Source organism: Dipteris shenzhenensis, chromosome 22 (assembly GCF_047967505.1).
Source record: "Dipteris shenzhenensis isolate YYH24624 ecotype China chromosome 22, Dip_SZ_1.0, whole genome shotgun sequence".
In the NCBI taxonomy this organism is placed as follows: Eukaryota; Viridiplantae; Streptophyta; class Polypodiopsida; order Gleicheniales; family Dipteridaceae; genus Dipteris; species Dipteris shenzhenensis.
The window spans coordinates 43,340,188-43,367,500 of NC_141617.1; the positions used below are offsets into that span (position 1 = coordinate 43,340,188).

The 27,313-nt window shown below is 41.9% G+C and overlaps 1 protein-coding gene across 1 annotated transcript; it reads right to left on the minus strand.

The window, feature by feature from the left end:
* Positions 1–5,650: 5,650 nt before the first annotated feature.
* Positions 5,651–25,461, minus strand: LOC147888140 (uncharacterized). Its single transcript, XM_087393296.1, has 10 exons — positions 25,323–25,461; positions 9,296–9,606; positions 9,095–9,184; positions 8,726–8,894; positions 8,445–8,606; positions 7,288–7,355; positions 6,882–7,062; positions 6,287–6,391; positions 5,985–6,142; positions 5,651–5,857 (listed from the first exon to the last, which is right to left on the minus strand). The coding sequence occupies exons 1-10, from the start codon at positions 25,459–25,461 to the stop codon at positions 5,651–5,653; spliced, it is 1,590 nt and encodes a 529-aa protein (XP_087249422.1).
* Positions 25,462–27,313: the final 1,852 nt, after the last annotated feature.

Consider the following 27,313-nt stretch of genomic DNA (forward strand, 5'->3'; position numbering starts at 1 on the left):
CACTTTAGCTAACTCTAACTCTCGTAAATTGGATCCACAGCAAGCTGCAATGGGTCGTCTTCCTACAGATGCAGAGACGACGCGACGCGCATTTCGGATAGGAACAAAGAGGTGGTTCATTGAGCAAGAGGCAATGGGAGCGACGGTCGATTGGGCTGAGGTGGCTGCTCGCACGGTATAAGTTTACTCCTACTTATAATCTCACTTTTTAATTTAAGTTCCAATCTAATTTTCGATTTCTATGGTTCACTCTTAGGGTCAAAGCTCAAGCATCCCATCATCGGAGGCGAGCGATCAACAGGGCTAAGGATCAGATGCACGTGACAAGAATGAGGGAGAAGACGTAGCTGACGAGGACCAAGGAACAGGCCAACAAGACGAGGATGATTCGGATTCGGATGAGTAGTAGTGGTAGTAGCATTTTCTTCGCCCTGTATGTCATTTTGTATATCCGCTCATTTGAGAAATTTTGTATCGCCCTTTCGAAAGGATAATTTTGTTCCAAACAGTGTTGTATATGTCCGACATGTATATGATTTTGTTGCTCATCATTTCACAAGAGCGATTTTGTATCACCCTTTTCGCAAGGGAAATTTTGTTATAAAAAAACTTTGTTTTGTAATTACAAAAAAAAAAAAGGATTAGTGGGGCTAAACATGGCCATAGCAAGCCCTGTTTAGCCCCACTAACCCTTTTTTTTAAGTTTTGTTAATCGTCGCTATATAGCGACATTTACCAGTGTCGCTATATAGTGACGATTAACAGTGTCACTATATAGCGACGTTTGTCATCGTCGCTATATAGCGACGTTTACCAGTGTCGCTATATAGCGACGCTTTATAGCGACGGTCCTTTTTTGACGCTTTTAGCGACTCTTATAGCAACGTTTGCACTCGTGAAAAAAAAAAAAATTTAATGTAAAAAGTGTCTGTATTTTTGTCAGAAAATGGCCTATGCCTTGTAGTGTTCCAAGACAATAGTGCATAAGTGTAAGATCTTTCATGTCGATCTTTGTAGATAATTCTTGTTTTAATTTTCTGATGAAGCTATCCTTCCTTCCGGTCACAATCAGATCATCTTCGTATAAAAGTGCAATAGTAATGTCATCCCCTTCAACTTTTTACTAGAGAGTATGATATGCATTGGACTTCATGTATCCCAAATCAGCAAAATACTTGTCAATTCTGGTGTATCAACTTTTGGGTGCTTGCTTTAAGATGTAGAGACTTTTCTTGAGATGGCAAACCTTATTCTCCTTTCTTGGTTCAACATAACTTGCTAGTTGTTGCATGTAGACTTCCTCGTCTAGGTAACCATTAAGAAATACATTCCATCTGCTGAGTGTCGCTAGTGATATCAAGAACCGTATGGAATCCATCTTTGCTCTACTGGAGCATAAGTCTCATCATAATCTTGACCATATTGCTGTGCAAATCCTTTTGCAACTAGTTTGGCTTTGTATCTTTGAATACTTCCATCTAGATTGTACTTCGCTTTGTATACCCATTTGTTTGCTATGGCCTTCTTTCCTGGTCGAAGGTCACATATTTCCCAAGTATTATTCTTGTACAAAGAATCCATTTCTTCATTCATAGCAGTTTGCCATTATGGCTTGTCGATTGCACCTTCGAAGTACACTGGTTCTTCTATAGCATGATGGTAGTCATAAGAGCATAGTTGGTTGTTTCAACCTGAATTTATTTGCCTTTCTAAGCATATGTCAATTTGGCAGAGGTCTAGTAGACCGTCTGAGCTGCTGTGGCTCTGCTTGGGGTGTTTTTGGTAATTCTTACTCTTCTTTATCAACCTTTTCTGTACATGACTGTGAAATCCGTGAGTCTATCTCGTGTGTATTTGAGGTAAGCTCTTGTTGTACATGGAGAATCGAGAGGCCGATGTTCGATAGAATCGGTGCATGCAGGGAGCTAGAGCCGCATGATGTAAGGCTTAGGAGTCAGGAGCTATAGGTCAGTCATCTAATATCTAGGCGTGGAGTACAACCAAAAGCTTGAAGCTTAGGCTCTATGCAGAATGTCAAATCGCCTGGTTGAGGAGGGCTATTGAAGATGCAGCTGCGTTGATGGATAGGCTATAGATGCCTTCCTTTGCTTGTTGTAGAGGCCCTGTACGATGGATTGAGGGAGCTCAATAGCTCGCTGAAGGAGAGTTGGAGCCATCAAGGCTCTCAATTAAGATAGAGAGCTTTCCTTCTTCTCTCTCATGGAAGAATACTACATCACAATCACGAAATGAAATCTCTCTTTCTCTCAAATTGGAAGTCAAATCTCTCACAAAATCTCTCAAAGAGAATTCTCTCAAGAAATGGAGGAGCATATCTCTTTCTCTCTCACGTGAATGGAAATATCTCAAATGGATGGAAATTCTATTGAGCAAATGGAAATTCTCTCAACGGAAGAGAATCCTCACAATCACTCAAGCACACTCTTGATCTCTCGATCACTCTCACACTCTCAAGAATTGTAATGCCTCAGTGAAAGGCAAGGGAGCTATGATACCATGACAAAATATGAAGAGGGGAGAGGAGAAGAGTGAAGATGAGGAGAGAGGGCACAGCTAGAGAGCACACCACAAATGACTAACTGTACACTAGATTTAGTTGAAAATGTAGAATATATACAAACCCATTTAGGGTTAGGGTTAGGGCATCCAACCCTTTCCTTTATAGCACTCTATTAGGTTACTGCTATGCACATATGATCACGTGATGGTGCTATGCACATATGATCACATGATGTTGAGCGTGATCTCTGAACACATTTTTCCAACCCATTGCACACCATTTTGGCATCCCTATCACTCGTTAATTTGCGCACCTATATGGGCCCCTTTTTGTACTAATTCACTCATAAATTTCCACCGTGACCTTCGATTGACGATCTGTCTACATTGGCACATTTCCTACTCACGTGGGACAATTCTAGGTACATTATTAATAGGACAATCCCTACTACACTAACACATCCCTAACCCCAAAACACACCTATATCAACACCCGCACTTGCGGAAGAGGCACTCGTTTCACATCTTGATGATTTTGCATGCAACTACGCTCCAGCCAATACCTCCCACAACCCTTTGCCTTGAATTCCCCCCCTAAAATTCAGCCAATCCCTTTGACTCCTCCACAACACGACATGGTAGAGCACCATCGCGATGATGATGACCTTGAACTCGAAGCAAATGGGAACAATTTCTTTAACCCTCGCAATAATTTTGGCCGCAACAATAACAATCAAGGCAAGCGCCCCCTGCGCAAACTCAAACTTCCCAAATACAACATGGTCCGGGAGATCCAGCAAGATTCCTCGAGTATTTAGATGCCGCATGCTGAGCTAGAGGAGATCAATCCAATGAAACCAAGATCGCATGGTTCCCCATGGCCTTAATCAATGAAGCCTCAGAATGGTACCTAGACCTCCTAGTGGAAGAAAGAGCCACATGGGACCTGCTGCACACTGAATTTAAGAGACTCTTTCAAATGGATAGACTACAAGATGATCCCACTCTCCAACTAAGCAAGCTCGAACAAGGTTGGCGAGAAGATGTATGCGCGTACCTAGGCAAGATGAAATGCTTAATTGCCAAATGTGAGCCACACCTTAATGATAAGTACCTCATAGCCTGGTTCAATACAGGCCTAAGAAAGAAAATCCGCAAAGACATGAAAAAGATTAGTAGTTATGAAACATTCAGTGCTGCTCATGCCGGTAGCCATTCACATCGAGGATGGCATGATAGACTCTAACACTAGCAGCGATGATGGAAGAGCTCGTACGTGAGCTAAGCGCTCTAAAAAGGAAAAATCCAAGTCTAGTGTAGAAACGTCTAATGAAGATTGCCTAGAGGCCATGACCATGAAGCTAAGAGAAGAAATGATGCAGGCCATGGAACAAAAGCTTCCCATGTCTCAGCCGTTGCCACCTCAGACTTATCCATGGTGAGAAAATGTATGGTGTCCACATTGTGCATGACCAATCATAAAGCAAATGAATGCCCTGTCTTAAGAGCCAGAATCACTGCACAAGGCAATCCACCACCAAGGTTGTGGTGCCACATCTATGGGCATGACGAAAATAGTTGCATCTTCAACATGCACAACAACCCACCCCAACCTCAACAATACCAACCGGCACCCATCCTAGTGTATAGGCAATCGGCACTTGCACAAGCAACCCCATCTCCAAGGTTGAATCCTGTTCCCGTCCGCAGACCTAAGTCTCGCAATTACTCAGGAATCCAAATCCATGACCATATCCAAGAGCGCCAAATGCAACTCCTCCGGCAGTTCCAATACAACAACTTCAAGCCGATGAAGTGGATTCGTAATTCCAGTGATCCTCAAATAAAAGAAGCTCCATACCCTAATACAGAAGTGGAGAAGGCTCGATTTCAAGCACTTCAACAATGGGTGCAAAAGGAACAAGCTCACTTTTAGGCTGAGAAGCAAACACAAGATCCAATCCCTGACTTGGCCCCACTGAGTATTGACACTGTGCTTGAGCCTTTGTCCCAACAACAAAATCCACAACATAATGTACCACCATGCTAACTTGAAGGTGTCGCACTCTCTAGAATTCTAAGTTGCCTTGTGTCAATTCCCATTGGAATCCTCGATATAACATCATTTTTTCGCTAATGTCAAAAGATGTCATTTTCATTGAATAATTAAGTAATAAGTGTCGATGAGTAGCATTAAAATAGGGCCTAATGGTACTATAGTGCTAGGATTATCTTCTAGAGTTGTTACCAGGGTCATCACAGAGAGACCTTCTTGCTAACATTTACAAAAGCATCAATAGCCTACACAATGAGATAGGAAAAATGGAGGAAAAATGTAAATAGGAGGACCACCCTTATTGATTTGCTAATCAAAGATGAATTTGTTGTGACATAAAACTGGATGAAGATGCAAGCACCAACCTCTTCTTGACTGCGTAACATATAAAGACATCAGACCCACATTCTTGCAATGCTTTGTGAAGCCCTCTTCAATCCTCTCTCAACCAGGGTGGACAACAAAACTCATTCGCTTTGTTACCCATATTCCACATAGATAAGTTGAGATAACGAGTGCTAGGCCAATAGATCTTATAGCCCATAGAACCCACTTGCATGGGAGTACACGTCCCCTTAGGTGCGAAAGCATTTGAAATTATGATCATCAACTCTCAATAAATTCTCACTCACAGACACATAGCTAGACATCAAATGTCTTGAATTTTGTAATGTTATTTTTGTCCCATAGGCCATTTTATATGGCCTCATGTGTCTCAAAAGTTAGGTAGTACATGTTAGAGTCATTGTTCATAGCTGTACTTTATTTCTAGACATTTATACAATCATGATCATAATCACCACCATCTCTCTCTCTCTCTCTCTCTTCTATCTATCTATTTCTCTTTGGACATAGACATGCATGTTGGTTTATGCAAAAAACATTAACATCAAGAACTCTACATGGGTACATGATGCATGTGGAAGAAAACATGAGCTCAACACATTGGCACATCGTGCAAGAAAAGAGACATTTGAATTACCGAACTTCTGAAGTCATGCTCATATATTATGACAATCAATATTATCATGAAATAATACTTGTAGTATGCATACATATTTAAGTTCTACATGTTTATGCACTCCATTTGTACAGAGGCCATCCCCATATAAAAGCCATCCCCATAATGGCCAACGTGCCAATTATGGTCAATGATAATAATGGTGCATACTTTGTACCAAGTTCCACAATGTCCAAATGGTTGTCCAAATAGAGGTACATGTTTTGATACACTTTCTTTCCAACTATGCGATACAAAATTTGAAAAGGAGAGAGAACCACCTGAATCAAGAGATAAGTCATATAACCAAGCAAGATTGATGAAAGGAATACACAAACATAAATAATTATAAGTCGATCCATAACATGCTACAAAATAGAATCTTCATTCATTTTTTCTTAATCATACCTGATAGGCATATGGCAGCCACTCAGTTATACCCATGGCATCAAAACTTTCATCAAGGAACCACTCACTGTGTGTTGATGCTACTACATTGTTGACAATTATTGTACCACAAAGAGTGAAAGGGTTGTATAGTCCTTGCTTGATGTGAAAAGATATGCCTTGAAATCAATATGCCAATACAAGATTTGTGAGCATAATAAAGCATGCAAATGTTACACAAGAAAGAAAAAAAACCATGTTTAAAATGAAGGCTAAGGTAGTTATAGTATTGTGAGAGTTACTTTCAAAAAATGTTTTCTTACTTTTTACTTGGAATAGGGAAACAATGCCCTCCTCTTTTGTTGTAGCCCACATTTTGTCACCAACAGTGATGTCTATAGCTCGCTTATAGGTAGACCTCTGATTACCTATCAAAACACATCCAATCTTCATGAATTATTGCAGTCTTGTTATTCATTGAATTTTAAAGGGAGAACATACCCAAGCCAATTCAAAAGAATTATTTGACATTAAAAAACATTAACTCTGTGAAATAATTTTTAAACATTATATCTCGTTTCCATTCCACATCCATATAACAAGAAATATACAATGAATATTGATACAATTGGTTTAAGGTTACCCTTAGAGCCATGTACATGTGTCCTACTAACTCAAATGCACATAAATAAAATTTTGTTTTGAATGCTTTCTTTTGTGCCAAAAACATCATTAAAAACACTCATGCTTTCAAGCCTAGAAATTTATAGATTGGATATAAATCATAGGTGTAGAGTGAAAAATTAATTGATTTCCCTTAAGGCATGCAACATTGATGAAAACATCAATTCGAAAGAAGATTAACAAGTAAATGATAAAATGGTAGTATGTATGATGATAAGGAAAGGAGAGACATACCAATTACGATTGGAGCAAAGTGTCCAGGAGTAAGCTGTAAACTCTTTGTGTTTGCATTCGTTGACTCATTGAGAAACTCTAAAGTAATCTCAAGGAATAATCCAGTAGCATTTGCATCAGCATGGCCAAAGGCATACACACTATCAAATTGGATATTCCCATGTGCTCCCAAGACACCAACCTTTAAGATTCAAGAATAAATTATCTAAAATTAGACCTAAATGAAATATTCTTTTTATGGACTTGGTAAACTTTCAACTTCAAAATGTGACTGATGAGCTAGTTATGAGACATTGCATTGATACATGCTTCAGAGTGCTAGCATTAATAAAAGTAATAAATTAAATAGACATTATTCGTATCAATCACTATAAGGATATTATTTTACAAGCTTTGTGATACTTACCTTGTCTCCAATGGCAACTTCTGAAATGAATTTATTTTGTCCTGATTCAGTTATCACCATGGAATCCCCTATGAAAGATTCAAGAATTGTAAGTCAAAGAGAAACATCAGACCATAAATTCAAGCTTCTACTATGGGAACAATATATGGCTATACATCATAATAAACTACTCTTGACAAATTCATCAATGTTCCATGCTGGGGGAGAGACTTGTCACCTAATAAAACTATGATCGATATTTCATAAATAATGATCAAGGATATGTCTCCTTGCTCATAATTACATCATTCTTGCATTGCTAACTCAAAAGTAGTAAGGATATGAGAGCACTCCTCAAAAGTAGAGCTCTTGATAAAAGCATTGTGGCCTCCTATCCTTAATTGTGGTGACAATTGTTTAGTTGATAAGTGGGACTTGAAAGAGTCTACCTACATCATTGTTTCGTACTTTGCATTAGTCTCATTTTATGGATCCCTTTAACTACCCTTTATGGAAACCCTTTAACAGCTAGCCTTACATAGAAATAAGGACAAACATGGCTTGCTTGCTATGTGTAATAATCCCTTCCCCTTGCCCTCGTTTTTCTTAGTATGACTTTGGTTGTGTGGCAAGCACATATATACATAGAGCCTATTTCCACTATCAATTAGGGAGCACTAGTAAAAGCTATTAATGGAGTTCACATAAGTGTGCATTCCCATTGGTTAACTTAAATCTCCTAACAACCCATTAAAAATGCTTGTAAATCTTACCCCTCCGAAATAGTTACTTTAAGGACTTCTCTGAAGAGATTAAAGAAGTTGGAATGTGGCAATCTGTGGTTAGTGTGAGCAGTGGGAATGTCAATTTTCAGTAAGATTCTTATAATAAGAAGTTTTCACGGTTGAGATCAACTCATAACTATACAACATGGATACTAGTTTGAAAGGTCTTGAAAAGAAGAATCGAATCCATTGTCACATTAACTTTAAAGAAGAGAGGATTGATAAAATAAACCATTTTGTATTGAAAAACACCCAAAAGTTTGAGTGAAGACCACTTAGAGCATAACATATTGGGTACCAATGGGAATGTAAATTAACGAAATTGGTTAATATGTTTATGTTCAGCTCACTAATGTAACGCAGCTCTATGTGGGAAGCCCTCATAGTACATACCCGGAAAGCATGAGGCAGCGGCCATGAGAGGGCAAGCCACATGTTCGATTGTCTCGGCGGTTATAAAAAATACCGCAGCCCAGCATATTGGTGCAAATAGCGTAAATGTTGGGCATACCGTACCGGCCAAGACGGCACCCAATGCTATGCCAGCTCTAGCACCTGCACATCAGTTGCCACACCGGATGTTGTTAGCTAAAAGTGGTAAACAACTCACGTGGTATAGACGACAAGGTATGCACCTGCTTCAACACATTCAGCCACTTGTTGCATCCTTCTACTGGTCCCGTTCTTGAAATCGCTTTTGTCCCTGCCGGCACCATACAAAAGTAGCTTCCTTCCACCGGCCCCGGAGGTGTTCGACAATGCCCCATTGTAGAAATCGCTTATGTCGTCGCCCGTAGCATACAATTGGCAGCCAAGTGATTGAGCATGTTCGTCGCAGACGATCTGAACAGATCCACAAATGTCAAAATCCTTTTATCGAATGGAGCCCATTCGCATAAACTCAAATGTATGATCTGCAGGCACACTTGCCATGCAGACCTATCGACATATCGCTACCGTCGCACTACCGTCGCACAAAATGTAACGTTTCCATTGAGTTTGGCTGGCCATGGCATTTGACCTAATAAAGTAAACTGACTCACAGCGTTAACTAGTCCTTCTTCATCCATGTAGACCATTTCCACTCCCTGCGGCGATGCGCTCGACGCATCACAGCCACCAGTTGCTTGAATCTGCAACGGCAACGGATCAAAATTAGCCACCAAAATTACTGCAGAGACTCGAGCGTAAGCCATTCAGAAACCTATGTTGAAAACCAATGTAAGTACGTGATTTCCACGCACCTCAAACGTATGGTCATTCGTACTGCCACCCGATGTCACAGTTGCCTGGATTGTGAGCGAACCACCCTCTATTATTTTGCAAGCACCTTCTACGGCATCCGCCGGGACGGTGCCACGAAACAAGCCCGGCGTGTTACCAGGCAGCAGCGAATTGGCGACAAGGTTCATCCAAGTAGCGAATTGCCCATTGGGGTTTACGTCTTGAGGCCTAGTGATTGTAAATTGCAACTGGGCGATAATGGGAAGTACCAATGCAGAGAAGCAAAGGAATATGGCTTGACGTTGAAGCAATACAGCGGTGGCCATGACTCCTGAGAAGTGAAAAGCTTCGAGAAAAAGCAGGTAAGGCATGCTAGGTTGGCAAAGCTGACGAATCTTATATAGATCGGTTTGTCAACGAAATCGATTGTTGGCTTGCACATAGTCCAAAAGTGCGGACGATAACTCCAACGTTAGTCGTTCATCCAAAAGCTCAAGTCGTTAACTCCAACATTCGGAGCCTCGGCGCTTCTCAATCAACGATTTATTTATTTTTTGCGCTAGAAAAAGATCATGGCCTCAAGTCAACGTTCGTATTAAACTATGACAGTCCTCTTAATTGGTTCTAATTCCAAGGAAATGGATAACGTTTGAAGAACCCCTCAATGATGCCATCCCTTTTATTGGCCCTTCAAGGGGCCAATGGATGACTCAACATTTGTGTAGATGTTCTCTTTCCTTTGAGGAAAGTGCTCCTCATCTACTTAGTTCTCTAGTTAGAACTAATCTATATTGAGTGTATTCTAGTTATTACTAATCTGGTGTTTTGTGTAATTAGGGTTGTTACTGGAGTTAGGTGGGTACCCTATGCTAACCCTATCTCCTTTTCCAATCCTAGCGGCTCATTTTCCCTCTCTCTCGTCTTCGACCTCGTCTCCCTCCTGCTCTTCTGCACGCATGCTACTTCTTTTCCCATGTTGCTCCTACCGTCTGCTCCTTTACCCTCTAAGTGCATGCTACTCCTATTGCCATGACAATCTCTGTCCAATGATGGTGGTTTGGCTCCTCTATGTGAGTGGTGGACCTCTTTGCTTTTGGTTCGCTGCTGCGAGGCGGCTCTTCTACCATCTTTTTGTTCTGGTTCGATGCATGGCGGCTCCTCTTCTGCTGGCGATGCTGGTGGTATGATGGGTTCGCAGTGCGTTTCATGGAAGCAGATTCGAGCGTCGATTATTGGGTAGAGGTAAGGATTTTGCTAACATCTATTTGACTATTTATATGCCTTCGTCTTCGGCTTTGGATGTGTGCTTGATTATTTGCAGGGGGATTTTATGCCTTCTGACGTGCAGGTTCGATTGATTGTTTGCAAAGGAACTTGCCTGACATGCTTGTAAGGGGATCATTCATGGATTTTCTACATTGGTTTGTGTGTAACTATGCTACTCACCACATACTGGATGTGAATATGTAGATTTTTTCAGCAAACGATCTAAGGTAAGGATTACTTACGTTTATCTTTTGTTTGCAAGTGAGAATCCTGGCACCTAAGAAGATCTAGAGGGGGTTTTGACGTTTTACGGTACCCTATGCAAACCCTATCTCCTTTTCAAATCCTAGCGGCTCGTTTTTCCTCTTTGCCATCTTTGACCTCATCTCCCTCCTGCTCTTTTGCATGCATGTTGCTCCTACCGTCTGCTCCTTTATCCTCTACATGCATGCTGCTCTTGTTGCCGGTTTGGCTCCTTTGTGTGAGTGGTGGACCTGTTTGCTTCAGGTACGCTAACGAGGCGGCTCTTCTGCCATCTTTTTGTTCTCGTTCGATGCGTGGTGGCTCCTCTTCTGCTAGCGATGCTGGTGGTATGATGGGTTCGCAGTGCGTTTCATGAAAGCAGATTCGAGCGCCGATTGTTGGGCAAAGGTAATGATTTTTCTAACATTTATTTGACTATTTATATGCCTTCGTCTTCTGCTTTGGACGTGTGCTTGATTATTTGCAGGGGGATTTTATGCCTTCTGACATGGTTCAATTGATTGTTTGCAAAGGAACTTGCTCGACATGCTTGCAAGGGGATTATTCATGGATTTGCTACCTTGGTTTTGTGTAACTATGCTATTCACCACATATCAGGTATGAATATGTTGTTAGCAAACAATCTAAGGTAAGGATTACTTACGATTATCTTTTGTTTACAGGTGAGAATCCTGGCACCTAAGAAGATCTAGAGGGGCTTTTGATGTTTTATAATTTCATCACCTCATTCTTCTTAAACTACTCTGCCAAATATTCAAGTTTTGATTAGTAGACTGTGTAATTAGATGGGACTGCTTTGAGGATGCTCTCCCCAAACCCTGTTTTGAGGAAATTCAAATAGCTTCGTTACATTTTTCTCCAGAAGACCATGCTATTCTTGTGTACACGCATGTCTTTTTCACCGTGTTTAATTTCTTAAAATACCTCTATAAATAACCAAAACACGCACCTAGCTCTCTCACTTGTAACTTATGTTTTCAGTCTTGTCATTTTCTATTGCGGATTTTGATGTAGAGGTGGCCGCGTACTGTGAAGGTTCATCTCTGTTGTCTCTCTGCTAACATGGACTTAGGTAGCATAGAATGTGTGTGTAGAGTAGCAGCAAAGCTCCGCTTGTACTTGCATAAGGCTAGGAATAATCTTTTTTAGGAATCCTCAACATGCAAGTCCTACTTGCAACTCCTACATGCATGTTCTACATGCAAGTCCTACATGCGATTTCTACATGCATGTTCTACATGCAAGTTCTACATGCAACTCCTACATGTAATATGGCGACGACGCCCGGCCATGTTGTGTTGTGGAGGAGTCAAAGAGATTTCTTGAATTTCAGGGGGGGAATCAGTGTAGATGATTGTCAGAGGCATTGGTTGCATTGAAGTTGTATGCAGATTGGTGACTGTTGGTGTCAAAGGCATTGGTCGGAGCATAGCTACATGCAGATTTGGTGGGAGGTGCAACGAGTGATTTGTCGCAAGTGTGGGTGTTGATGTAGTTGTGTTAAGGGGGTTAGAGACGTGTTAGTGTTGTAGGGACCTATGTTAATAATGTGTCTATGATTATCCCACGTGTGTAGGGAAATGTGCCAGTGTAGACGGATCGTCAATTAGAGGTCACGATGGAATTTTATGAGTGAATTAGTACGAAAAGGGGCCCACACGGGGGGGCAAATTAGCGAGATCTAGGTATACCAAAATGGTGTGCGATGGGTTGGAAAAATGTCCCGTAGCATGATGTTTATCTGTGTGAAATTGTGGTTCAAACAGGGTTCAATTTGGCAACCAAACGGGCGAGATTCGAAACATTAAAGTGTAGATAAAAGGTGGCCTTTTTTGGTTTAGGGGGGAAAGGGGAAGGATGGGGGGGAAATCAAAGTACTAGCTAGGTGGCTTTACAAGAATGAGCATGCCCCATAAAGGAATAGCCCCCTCTTTTTATAGCCAAGAGAGGGGGTCTCTCTCAATAAATGCATCCTCCCACATGCATGGTGTGTGTGGAGGAATCTCCCATGTGGGCTAGGTGGGTACGCACTCTCAATTGTGTGTGACAACCCTTTGCCTCATTTTTCCACATAAATCAAACCCCATATCCCAAGACTAAGATACTCCCTTGGTCCCTCCCTAATTTTATAATACGTTCTAGAAGAACAAGTGGAGGGTTGGCACAAGGAGTCTTGCCACCTCATCCTACTTTCCCCATTATTTAACTTGCACTCTTGGACTATCTACCCCCCCCCACATGGGCCTATCCTACATGGAGGGAATAATCCAATATAATATCCATCTCCACCTATTTTATATTACTTCTCCCATGGTCCTTGGGCCATGTCTCACTAAATGCAAGCATGGGACTGCCTAGGTGGAGGGGTGGCACATGGAGGAACCATGCCACCTTAACATTTTATAATATTACTACCATGGATTATGTACAACACACCTTATGGGTCCTCTTACGTGGAAGGGTGGCACATGGTCATGCCCTGCCACCTCAACCCTGGGCCCTATGCATGCCATATTTTATTATAGTATTGCCACACATACAAGCACACACACATATTTATGCCTTTTACCTTGGTCAAATGTATCCATAACAGTTCCCCTCCCCAGGCAAGGAATGCATAGCATTTCCATGCCTGGGACCATCATGCACAAAGAAGGGCTTGAGATAATGCTTGTTGATCACCTTCTTGCCATATGGCTCATGCAGCTCCTATACTTGTACAAACCCATTGCTACATTCCTTGATGACTTTGTATGGACCGGTCCACAGCGGAAGGAACTTTTTATCCATTTGGTCGTCCAATCTGTTATCAAAGCATAGCATAATAGCCCCCTCAGCAAAGTGTCTTTCCCATCCCTTGCGAATCTTAGCATCCAAGGGGGCCTTTTGTCGGTTCTTTTGGATCTCTGTTTGATGTAGTGCAAGGCATTAGGTTTCATCTAACTTCTCAAGTTTTACCAACCTGGCCTCTACATGTTCATCTTCTGTCATCCTCTATTCTTGTGCCAATCTCAAGGCTGGAATCTCTATCTCTGGTGGTAAAACTGCCTCAGTACCGTACACCAACTGAAAAGGAGTGTGACCTGTAGACGTTTTATGGGTGATGTTGTAAGCCCATACGGCTTCAATGACCTTCTGATCCCACTGGCTCCTGTTCCCTATGGCCATTTTTCCCATGGAGTTACAAAGGAGGCCATTGGTCCGCTCCGTTTGTCCCATGGATGTTGGATAATAGATGCTAGAAGTGTGATGATCAATACCCATGCGATCCATGAGCAACTCCACTGCTTTATTTAAGAATGGACTCCCATGGTCAGATACTATTTCCATGGGTGTCCCAAACCTTATGCAGATACGTTCAAATATGAAATTTGAAACTGCCTTTTCATTTGCAGCGCGGAGGGCGATGGCTTCAGCCCACTTAGTGACATACTGAGTGGTTACCAAAAGATACTTATTTTTGCGACGAGCAGTCATGGGCAGGGGTCTGACAAAATTTATTCCCCACTTCTGAAATGGATGGATGGACATCACTAGATGATGTTGCCCAGGATGCAAATCCTTCCTACCAAGAATTGGCATGGTTCACAAGTTTTGCAATACATAGTGACATCCTTGAACAAGGTTGGCCAATAGTACCCAGCATGTAAAATCTTCTTAGCTGTATAGTCATCGGCATAGTGGCCTCCACAAAATCCATCATGATAATGCTTCAATACCTTAGTACTTCATCTGCATCAATGGCCCATCTTAGTACCCCATCCATGCCTTGACGGTGCAATACCCCATCAAAGAGAGTGTAGCGCTTACTGTCTCTTTGGATCTTCTTTCTCTCATAGCTAGTACTTTCCAGAGGAAAGGAGAAAGCAGTCAGAATCTTGTAGATACCACCATACCATGGATCCCCAACTTCTATGGCCGCTACAAGGGTTACATCGAGGCACTCCTCTAAATCAATCAAAGCATTCTTCAAATTGGAACAACCCCCCTTTACAATTTTGAAAGAAAAATCATATTCTTATAGAACTGCCAACCATTTGGCCGACCGGCCCATGGGATTTGGTGATTGAAGAACCTGTTTTGCAAGACCATTGCTAGAGATTATAATGAAGGACTTTCCAGCCACATAATACTTAAATTTCTCAATGCAGAACACCAAAGACAAGGCATGCTTGCCAGCCTCAGAGTAGCATCGTTCAATTTCAAGCAATTGTCGAGAAGTAAATCGAATAGGATACATGAATCGATCCTCCCCTTGCTGGAGAAGAATACCCGCCAGAGTGTGCTCACCAAACCCAAGATTGATATAGAAAGTCTTTAACCAATCAGGATTGCATAGAATGGGTTCTGAAGCCACAAAGCACTCTTGATTTATACAAACCTGTGATCATAATCCTCATCCCAAGAGAAATCAACTCCATCTTTTAATAGCATAATCATGGGTCACGTCAAAGCAGCATATTGATCAATGAAGTGGCAATAGTATCCTACTAGATTGACAAATGAGCATACGTGACATTTGGTTGTTGGCGGGGAGAGCTTAAGGATAGCTTCCACCTTCTCGGGGTCAGGCTTGACACCCTCGGATGAGACAATATGTCCCAGTAACCTACCTTGAGTGGCTCCAATGATGCATTTATCAGGGTTGAGGTTGCCATTTGCATCATTCACCCTTTGGAAGGCCAACCTAACCTTTATGATGTGCTCCTTCTGTGCCGAGAATATACAGAAATCATCCAAAAACACCTCCAATAAAACCCCCAAATAAGGAGCAAACACCATCTGCATAAATCTTTGAAAGGTAGTAGAGCATTGGTGAGGCCAAATGGCATTACTTTGAATGCAAATGTCCCCCAAATGTGGTTTTAAGCACATCCTCCTTTGCAATTCTAATTTGATAAAAACCTAGAGTAACCATCACAAAAAGTATACATCTCATGACCACTTACCTTCTCAAGAATGAGGTCTTGAAAGGGCAGAGGATGATGGTCCCTCTTGGTGGCCGCATTGAGTTTCTTATAATTGATGCAGACCCGCCACTTGTTGTTTTTCTTTGGGGTGACTACCACTGGTGAAACCCATTCAGTATTATGGACCAGAACAATAAACCTAGCTTCTGCAATCTTTCGCAACTCTGAGCGCAAAGCGTCGGTTTGTAGGGGCCGTAACCTCCGATACTTCTGAGCCACTGGCTTAGCATTAGGCTTCAGCTCTATCTTGTGTTCTATGGCAGTCACATGGTGAAGGTGGTGGTAGCTAGTTGCGAAGAGGTCAGGGAAACCTTTGAACATTTCTAGGAACTCATCTTTCTCACTCGGAGTGAGGTCTAGGGAGAGCATAGATTCAAGCTGTTGAGGACTAGCTGTTACCTTTTCCACGGGTGATGGGGTCGGAGACACCCCCATCATGTAAACTTCTTCCTCTGAGAACTCCTCCCCCCCGTCTGAATCTTCCATTGATTCAGACACCAAGGATGAGAGAGTATCATTGTCCTGCTCTTCTTCTTCTCGTTTAGTGGCACCTGGTTGCACTGGGATCTTCTCCTTTGAAGCACCAAAAGACATGTATCCTGTCTTCCAATAGCTGACTGCATCACTCTTTCTCAAACACGGTCTTCCGAGTATGGCTGGGTAACTCCTGCATGTATCTTCAATGTCCACTACATAGAAATTGACGGTGGTGGTCAACCCATTGACAGTGATGGGCAAATCCTCAATGATTCCCAGGGTGGCGAGTCGTCGACCATTTGCTACCTTGATTCAAGTGGAGGAACACCTTGTGCATTTAAAATTCAACTTCTTCACGATACGGGGCACCATGATATTACATGCAGCTCCCCCATCGACACACACACTTTTGACATGGCAATTATCTATGATGATGACATCTACTGTATGCGGGTGCCGATCAACTTCTTCAGAGATAGAAGAAATCTCTCGTACCTTTCCCTTTTTCTTGCTCCTCCTTGTTGAGAGCCCTTGTTGTAGCTCACGTCTCACCTTAGGGCTTAATGCTATTACTTGAGGAAGCGTGATGCTCAAAGACCGATGAGCAAGGTCCTGAACGACCGAATAGTCTTCTTGCCCTGAGCCAATAGGAAAATCGGAGGGCAACCACTTACTCCTACGAGATCTTTTAGTCTTCTCTATTGGTGGGTCTGCAATCTCAGCATCTGAGGGCTCTAAGAAGGACACCTTCTTCCTGGGGCAGCCCGATCCACGATTTGGAGAGGGGCCCGAGGTGGTTCAACTTCTCTTCCCAAGGTCAAGGCCCTCTACATCAGAATCCTCAGTGCCTGATCCACTTAGAAGATTCACCCTTGGGATATTGGGACATTTGGTGCGATAATGACCCTACTCGTAGAGCACACAACATTGGCACACTCTCTTGGAGGGTGATTGGCTTGATTTTTGATGCCTACCACCTCAAGCCGAAGATCCATTCAGGGCCTTGGCTAGGTCATTGGACTCCGGGTTCTTTAGCAGGAGGGGCCGGGGGAGTAGGAAGGAAGGAGGGGGGCTCATGGGCGAGGCTGGGGAAATCTTCTTGGCGAGGGGTGAGAATATACACCTTGTTGAGGGTAAGCATCTAAGGGAGGACCATGCATTTTAGGTGGAGGCGGTGGGTACATCCCTGATGGGGGGTGGGGGTATGCCCCTGAGTTGGACCTCCTAGGTTGTTGCAAGAATTGAGGGGGTTGCAGAGGGACAACCGTCTTCTTTGAAGCGGGGTCAGATTGAACTTTATCAAACTTTTGAGCAATCTCATATGCTAGCACCATGGTTTCTGGATTCTCCCATTGAAGCTTGAGGCGGAATTCATCACTTGCTCCTACTACAATAGCCTAGCACATGCTGAGTCATTCTAGCTCAAAATCCGGCGTTGACCTTCTACGTGGCAATTAAATGGTCTAGGAGCATGGCCGCTCGATCCACATATCGATGCACCGTCTCACCTTCTGACTACTTCAGGTTTGCCACCTGCAGGTACACATTCTCTGGCTCCTCTTCTTTGTCAAAATACTTGATCATATCTGCTATCAACCTTGGCCAACTTTGGCAAACGTCCTCGGCTTGCTTCTCATACCACACTTGAGCCAAACCCTCTAGAAATGTGGAAAGAACCAACAACCATCTATCTTCAGTAAGAAAGTTGAGAGAAACACAACGATGCTTGAAGGCCACAAGATACTCATTTGGATTTTCTTCAACCTGACCACAAAACACGGGAATGTCAGCCATGCTTGGAAAATGGAAAAGAGAGAGGCAAAATGAGGCTTATCTATTGGCAAACAATGGAAAGAGGTAGCTTGAACTAAAAATCAGGTGAAGATACTTCCATAAAGCACACATAGGCAAGGTAGAGTGTGACTGGTGTATTATGAAATGCTATACGGGAAGAATCTTTAGCATAGAATAGCTCATAGAAAATATTAAAAGGACCCTTATTGGTCGAGGCATGATATTGCATCCATGTTTACAAGCGAGGGTTAGAGACACGGCGCTGCATGAGGTTGTTCATCAAGGCAAACAAGAAAGACATGACAAATGTCAATAGTTGGAGAGCTTGCACATCACCTTCAGCTTCTTCTAGTTCTTGTAGCTGCCATGCTATTTCTTCAAGGGGGGTGCAGTTTGGCATCCTTCTTTTGAGCAATGTCTTTAAGGACCTTTCGGTAAACTCATATCAAATATGCACAACACCGAGTTTCATGATGACCACAACCTTTGCATTCTTTACAAATGATCACCCTCATTCATGGCTTGCGGCTTTGTTGCGGTGGTGCTTCCACTCATTTCATGCATGATTAAAGTACAAGCTTCATGTGCCAAGAAATCAACTAAATTTTGAGCTCGAGGGATATGATGAATTTTTACCTCTTCAAATTGCTTGGAAAGTTCCAATGCTTGTTGATGTCATGGAACCAAGCCTTTGCTTCGCACCTTCCACCTTCCACTAACTTGTTTGCACATGAGTTGAGAATCTCCTTGCACCTCAAGTTTCTTGATGTGATGTTCTTGCACCTTTTATAGCCCAAAAATGAGTGCCGAGTACTCAGCTTGGTTGCAAGTACTTGCAGGTGCAGACTTGCTATAACAACACACATCACCCCTGGTGAAGTGAGCTTCACACCCACACCAGCAGCCTTGGTCGAAGGTTTGTATGCTCCATCAAATTGAAGGATCCAAGATGTCATTACACCAAAACTAAAATCCGGACATCCCAGGTTTCCCGGTAGTCCAAGATAGGTAGAAGGAGAGGGTGGGAAGAATTCAATACTTGAGCAAGACATTCAGCACCAAACAAACTCACTATCCTTTGTTGATAGTTTATCTTTCAACCAAAAAGAATTACAACATGAAGCTCAAAATGTGGTGCAAAGGGTTGATTAGGTACAAAGAGATTCCTTGGTCGAAATATCACCATACCCGAGCCCTAGAAACCTTTGTAGTGAGGTTGAGAAGAAATCATTCAAGACGAGCTTATCCACAGGAATTAATAAGCAGATGCGCCAAATCTCATCCCAAGCTTGTGGATCATCCCACCCTTGGAAAAATGTCACCCTTTTAATTACCTCCGATGCAACAAGTAGCTCGATCACTACACAATGAGTAGAATTGGAATCAAAGCCCTTCCAGTATATCACTAGTTCTTCACCTTGAACCATCCACGGTATATCATACCACCCGTCGTCTCCTCGAGTAATGCCTTGTATAATCAATTGTTGAAGATCGACATGAAGATCTCACCAATTGGTAGCCGTAATGAGCGGAGGACCAAGCACCAAATCCTTGAACCTGTCGAGAAGTGACATAAATATCCAACCTCCTCGTGTGGCATGCGTACGTCAAAAAGTTCAGAATCTGCAATCTAGTATGAGATATGAATAGAGCACATGAACTAAATTACTTTTGCTTTTTACAGCAGCAAGAGGAAACTCCCCACGGTTAGAGAGTTACAGTTCATGAGATTTCAACATATAAGCAATATCATTACATTTTCATCACTTCCTATTTGCTGGCCCATTGGTAAGTCTTCCTTTTGTGAATGGGGAGGTCTTGGGTTCAATTCCCACTCAACACCATATTAGAGAATTTGGGAAAATCCTGATAATTTGGGAACTTTTGAGGGGTTGTAATTATGTAACATTCAATGTTTTTCATTGATTTTTCCCATAGATTTGGTAGTCCATCCAAATCTTGCAAATGTGCATGGTTTGCATCAACATAAATAAAATGTCAAATGTTGAGGTTTCGACCAATGCATGGCATTTTTTGAGGGGTTACAATTACAATGCATTGAGTGCACTCCATTGACTTTCTCCCTGGATTTGGCCGTGGATATGAAACTCACAATTGTTTGAGTTTAACGAAGCATTTTTTGCCTCTTCTCGAAAAAAGGTGGTGTTCAAAAACACCATTTTAGTTTAGTTGGAGAAAAAGTAAGAATGCAACACTAGTCCTTGATATTTTGTCGAGTGTGCAGAACTTGCAACCACAAAGCAATGGTTTGCAAAAAAAAAGATAAAGAAAAAAGATCAATGTCATACCTTCCAAATATTTGTCAGTATTCAATTAAATTATTGTTGTGCAAGGAAAAAAAAGTCATGCTTTTCAAGTACCTTCACTCCATTGTGGAGTCAGCATCAGAGTCGGAATCTGTTCTATGAGAAAAATTGGATAAAGCTCGCTTGCGTGCAATGGTTGGTATCTTCACCTTGATGGGGAGGTTGCTACTCTTTGAGGAAACCTTCTTTGAGAGGTTACATTTTGGAACCCATGACCATACAATAGCATCAACAGATTCCCAACGTGGAGGATCACCTTTATTGCACATCCAAACCTTGTTCCAACAATCTGCATATACCTCCTCAATTTGTGCATTGTGTCTTTTGCATATAGGTGCCCAATATTGTATGAAAACCTTCTTGAAGTTTTTAGATTTATTATCCTTCTGTACATCAGTTTGAGCAATACCTAGCCAAATCGGGTAAATTTTTTCTGCTGGTCGGACCAAAAGAAAGTGTCCTTTTTGTACATCAACCATTGGATCAAATGATTGTTTTGGCTTTTTCCTTTGAGGTCCACAGTAATGATCATTCAACTCTTCAATTCCTTGAAACTCATCGTTTTCATTATCAACTACTTGCACACAATCAATATGTTGCGTCTTTGGCCAAAATCTCTCGTACATGCCCTCTACACTATTGTTTGGTTTATCAAGCTCATCAATCATGCTCTTCCATTATTTCACTACTGGCTTGTAAAACTTTGTGAAAGATGCTTCTGGACCTTGCAAGTGTGCCCATTTTTCCCAAAAGCGTACATACTCCTTGATACCAACTATCACATCTAAGTGATCCTTCACATACTTGAACATGGTTACATAAGGTGGCTCTCCACTTGGTAGCATTGGATGACCATCCGGATGTCTCTTCCACAACTCAATGCCACCTTCACTTGGTTGCCAATCTAATGACCGTGGATGCACTTTATATTGCATGATAGGAACTTCATTTCGCATAAAGAACCGAAATTGGAGAGGCTTTGAGTGTCCCACTAAAGAATCTTTCCCATCGCACAGGCATCCATCAACATAGCTCTTGAAATCAGGGACTTCCGTTACCAAAAATGGCGTTGGAGAAGACTCCTCACATTGTCTAAAAGTATCCATGAGATGTGCAAATGTCAATGTTTGGCTAGTTCTTAACCTCTCTGAAAACCTGCTAAACATTGCATCAATATCCTCATGTGTATGCCCAACCATCAAGAATCCCAATTGAATTGACTTGAAAATCCCTCGAGCAACAAGTAATGATAGGTATGCAAACAAGTACCTATTCTTGTTTTCAGAACCACAATTATCCAACTGCAATAATAGGTGTTCGGGTAGTTTCTTATAAGGGTTTTCTTGATGGGAACTTCCAAGTCCAAGGTCTTTGAATGTTCCACCCACTGGTCCAAGATGAAGTTGTTGCTTGCCATTAGAAACATAGTGAGAATCCAATGCTTCTCTTGAGGTTAGTGCGTTTAGCAGAGCATTGTCAGACCTTGGCATCCCATCATGTACCAAATCTCCAAGTGCATGGTTATCAAATCTTTCAAGATTTCTCAAACACAAAGCCAATGAACCAATTGTGAAGTTAGGATCCGACGGCCACAAGGATAAAGAAAAGTGACCATAACGTCCTTGACCATGTCCATGTGTTATCATGCCAGTCAAAGCCACTGGGAGCTGAAACGATTTGTCTATGTCCTTTGAACGATTGCGTAATCTAGGGATGGCTGTCTTCTTTTGGTCCATCTTATCATGGATAATGCACAAGTATGTCTGAGGATACATTTCAGAAAATCTGCGCCAAGTGTAGTACACATTTCTACAACTTTTTTGCTGTAACATGTGCTTTCTTCTATCTTCCATCAACTTATTACGTTCATTTTGGCATTTTGTCGCTGCAAGCTGAGCCTTGATTGCACTACATAAACCACACTTAGAGAATTCACTTGTTTTTGACAAAGTTACATGCTTGAATTCAGAGTTCCATATACGGTTGAATGTGGAAGTTGACATCTCCTTACAACCCAAACTATGCTTTAATTGCATGTTAACTTCATAGAGAATATTAACCTGCTTGTATACATCCGGTATCACCAACTGTGTTTCCCTTGATCCATCCTGAAGTGTTCTACTTTTGTGTGGCATACGCTCAGAATTGTTATCCACAAAATCTTGGATTATGGCTCTACCCAGTTCTGTGTGGTCCCAACCTCTCCGCACGATTCCTTTATTACCATGTATGCACCTTCGTATACCAATTTCAAATTGCTCCCTGTATCGATAAAATGTTGTTTTTGGAATACCATGCATTTCATACCATGCTCTACAACAAACTTGAATACCATTTAATGAAAAGACATATTTGAACTGCCCATTGTCATCTTTTCGACAAGCAACCCCAAGAGTGTCATATACATAATTGGTGCGAGCCTCCAAACTTTGGCCCCAATACTCTATGCGTAATTTGGAGATCATTTGACGATCGGCAAATTGACAACAATTTTGTTTACAACAATCAATCATAGATACTTTTATGACTGCATCCCTTGTGAGTCTAGATGATGCTAATGGCATGCCATGTTTTTTAGCTTTTCTCTTTATCATGCAGTAACGCCTCTTTTTTGTGGATTTTTCCATTGGGTCCTCATCTTCCATGTGCTTTTTCCCAGAACCACTTGAAGAATTCATGGTGTCATCGATTCTTAATGAAGTTCCATCTAAAAAGGTTATTTGTGCAATGGGCCATTTTATTAAGTGGATGGTATCAATGCTTGATACATCACTGTGATACTTTTCAATTCCCACACCTAGATTACCTTCACCAAGCATCTCAAAATTTATAGGTTCAAATGGGTAGACATACAAAACAACACCCTCTGCAATGCTCTTGGTTTTCTGCTCATCCCATATTAAGACTTTCTTGTCCTTCCATGATTCTCGAATGGAAAACTCATCATATTCACATAGAGGTTCAACGTCAATGGTATCTAATGTTATATCATTCATTGGTACAATAGCTCCATTGACATTGTCCACACAACTCATTGATCGTGCTTTCCAACGAACAACACTACCCAAAGCCTCATAGACTAAGAATGCATCCATTGTAGGAAATGGAAGAAGTGCACTTTCATCCATACAAATATCGATCGCCACCGATACATTGTTTTCTCCCAAGGGCACACCTTGGCACATGTCATCATGTGATGTAGAGAATATTGTCCCAATGGCAACAATCTTTCCACTGACAAGCAAGTTGACTTTAACCCCCACTTTCAATGTGGCACCTGCATAGTATACATAGCATTTGTTATAGTTCAATATTGATATCTGATGGTGTGACTTAGGATGAAAATGCTTTACAAGATTTCATTGCAAGACCAAATCTTCCTAAAGCTTGGTGCTTTGAATTTTAGGCAGCAAAATTTGGCTACATGGCCAAATCTTCACAGACCATGGTGCTTTGAAAGGGAGATAGCAAGATTTGTCCACACAACCAAATAACCCGAGATGCTGGGGCTTTCAAGAAGCCATCAAGATTTATGTACACATCCAAATCTACTTAGACCTTGGTGCTTTGAAAGAAGCCCACAAGATTTGGCCACATGGTCAAATCTCCCTAGACCCTGGTGCTTTGAAAGGAGCCAACAAGATTTGGCCACATGGCCAAATCTCCTAAGACACTAGTGCTTTGAAAGAAGCAATAAGATTTGGCCACATGGCCAAATCTGCTCAAACCTTGGTGCTTTCAAAGAAGCTAGCAAGATTTGAATGCACGGCCAAATCCTTCGAGACCTCGGTGACTTCTTTCAAAGCACTGAGAAGATTTGGTTGTGGCGTTCTTTCAAACTTGGGGAGATTTGGTCGTGTGGCCAAATCTTGTAGGCTTCTTTCAAAGCACTAGGGTATGGAGAGTTTTGGCTGTGCAACCTCCTCTTGCATGCTTCTTTCAAATCACCAGGTTCTAGGAGATTTGGCCGTGTGGCCAAATCTTTCAAAGCATTAGGGTTTGGGAAGATTTTGCCGTGCTGCCAAATGTTGCTAGCTTCTTTCAAATCACTAGGAAGATTTGGCCACATGGCCAAATCTTCTTTCAAATCACTAGGAAGATTTGGCCACATGGACAAATCTTCAAACGTTAAATTTAAAAATTGAAGATCCAGATTTTAAATTTTAAAATTTAAATTTTAAAATTCAAAATTCAAAATTTAAAATAAAAAATTCAAATTTCAAGTTTCAAGTTTCAAATTTTGAAATTCAAATGTAGAGATCCTACTTTCAAAAAAATCATACATGCTTTTCATGATTCACGCTATTACACTTTAAAATCATACTATTACTTTAAAAGCAAACTAGAAAATCTAAAACTATAAAAAAACCAAAACTTTAAAAGGCAAAGCTAAACAAACCTTTTAAACCAAGCATAAAAAGTAAACGTATGAGAAGGAATTGAATTCGTCTTCATGGGGGATCAAGTGCTAGGCTCACCTTGTTCTCTCCCTTCCTAGATCTCCAATGTGTGCCTAGGGTGGTTTGAGAGCTTTAGGACAACATCTTAGATGGGGTAGTTCTTGGAAAACACTCCTCCACCCTTGCTTAGCTAATTGCAAGCAAAAAACTTCAAAACTATATTAAAATAAGAGGTCCCGGGAGGCTCCCCATCCCAGTTTTGTCCTAGCAATGTGTACTTAACCATGTAGGTTTTAAAATTCCATTACCAATTCAACTCTCCATAGATTCCACACACAATAGTTGGATTAGAAAGAGGTCTTTTTTTTTTTTTTTTTTTTTTTTGCTCTTCGTGCTTTTGGAGGGATTGCTCCCTCCCCAAAAGCATGCTTTTTTGGGGGGGTTGCTTCTTTCCCCCCAAAAGCCTATTTTTGGGACCTCTCCTTCCCCTTCTTTGCGCAACTTCTTTCCTTCTTCTCCACCATCCTTCGCTTCCGTCCGTCCTCTCACCCTCCTCGCCATCGCTGTGCTCTAAGGCCTCCTTCGCCGTCCGTTTCGGTGCCCTCCTCGCCATCGCTGTGCCCTCCTCGCCATCGTTGAGCTCTAAGGCCAAATCCTCCGCCGTCCGTTTCGGTGCCCTCCTCGCCATCGCTGCTGTTTCGGCGCCCATCTTTCCCTCCGCCGCTGTCATCCTCCTCCTTCGCTTTCGTCCGTCCTCTCACCCGCGCCCATCTTTTACTCCCCCGTCCTCATCCTCCTCCTTCGCTTCCGTCCTCATCCTCCTCCTCCTCCTCCTCCTTCCGTCCGTCCGTTTCGGTGCCCTCCTCGCCATCTCTTCCTCCGCTGTGCTCTTTCCCTCTGCCGTCCTCGTCCTCAGTTTCGGTTGCGCTCTTTCCCTCTACCGTCCTCGTCCTTAGTTTTGGCTGCCTGCACTACCACAGTTTCCTCTACCTTCCTCGTCCTCAGTTTCGGCTGCCTGCACTACCACAGTCTGAAGCTTCTCCTTTTTCGAGTTAATCTCACGAAACCTCCTCTTCACGAAATCCCCTTTGGACAAAATCCCCTCAGCTCCTACGATTGCTTGAAATCCAAAGAGCAGAAGCTCACAAACAACAATGGCTACTCAATCATCCAAGTAAGAAAACGAAAGAAATCAAAAGTGTACCTAATTCATGCATGTTCTCCACTTTCTCCATTTCGGAACACCACGATTTGAAAGAAAGAGTCTTGTAAAAGTAGGAATCTCGAAGTGTGATTTGAAAGTAGGGTCTTTAGTATATGATTTGACTTTCATATCTTCAAATTTGAAATTTGAATTCTGTATCTAAGATTTTGAATTTTGAATTTTGAATTTTGAATTTTGAATTTTGAATTTTGAATTTTGAATTTTAAATTTTGAATTTAAGATTTTGAAATTTTCAGATTTGAAATTTGAATCTTAGGATTTGAATTTTAAATTTTAAATGGGGAGATTTGGCCATGCGGCCAAATCTTCTGGCTTCTTTCAAAACATACAACATTTGGCCGTACAGCCAAATCTCCCTAGATCATGGTGATTTCAAAGAAGCTATAAAGATTTGGCATCACAACTAAATCTTCCTAAACCTTGCTGCTTTGAAAAGATTTGGCCACACAACCAAATCTTCCTCGACACTCGTGATTAGAAAGAAGATAGCAAGATTTGGCCGCATGGCCAAATCTCCCTCGACCCTCGTGATTAGAAGAAGCTAGCAAGATTTGGCCGCATGGCCAAATCTCCTTAGACCCAGGTGATTTAAAAGAAGCTAGAAAGATTTGGCATCACAATCAAATCTCCCCAAATCCTGTTACTTTGAAAAGATTTGGCCACACGGCCAAATCTCCCTAGACCCTTGTGATTAGAAAGAAGCTAGCAAGATTTGGCCGCACAGTCAAATTTTCCTAAACCCTCGTGATTTATAAAAAGCTAGAAAGATTTCGCATCGTAGCCAAATCTCCCCAAACCTAGTGCTTTGAAAAGATTTGGCTGCACGGCCAAATCTCCATAGACCCTTATGATTACAAAGAAGCTAGCATGATTTGACCGCACACAAATCTCCCCAAACCCTGGTGCTTTGAAAAGCTTTGGTAGTATGGCCAAATCTCCATAGACCCTCGTGATTAGAAAGAAGCTAGCAAGATTTGGCCACACAGCCAAATCTTCCTAAACCTGGTGCTTTGAAAAGATTTGGCCGCACGGCCAAATCTCCATAGAGCCTTGTGATTAGAAAGAAGCTACCAAGATTTGACTGCACACAAATCTCCCCAAACCCTCGTGCTTTGAAAAGATTTAGCCGCACGGCCAAATCTCCATAGACCCTCGTGATCAGAAAGAAGCTAGCAAGATTTGGCCGCACGGCCAAATCTCCCTAAACCTGGTGCATTGAAAAGATTTGGCTGCACGGCCAAATCTCCATAGACCCTTGTGATTAGAAAGAAGCTACCAAGATTTGATTGCATACAAATCTCCCTAAACCCTCGTG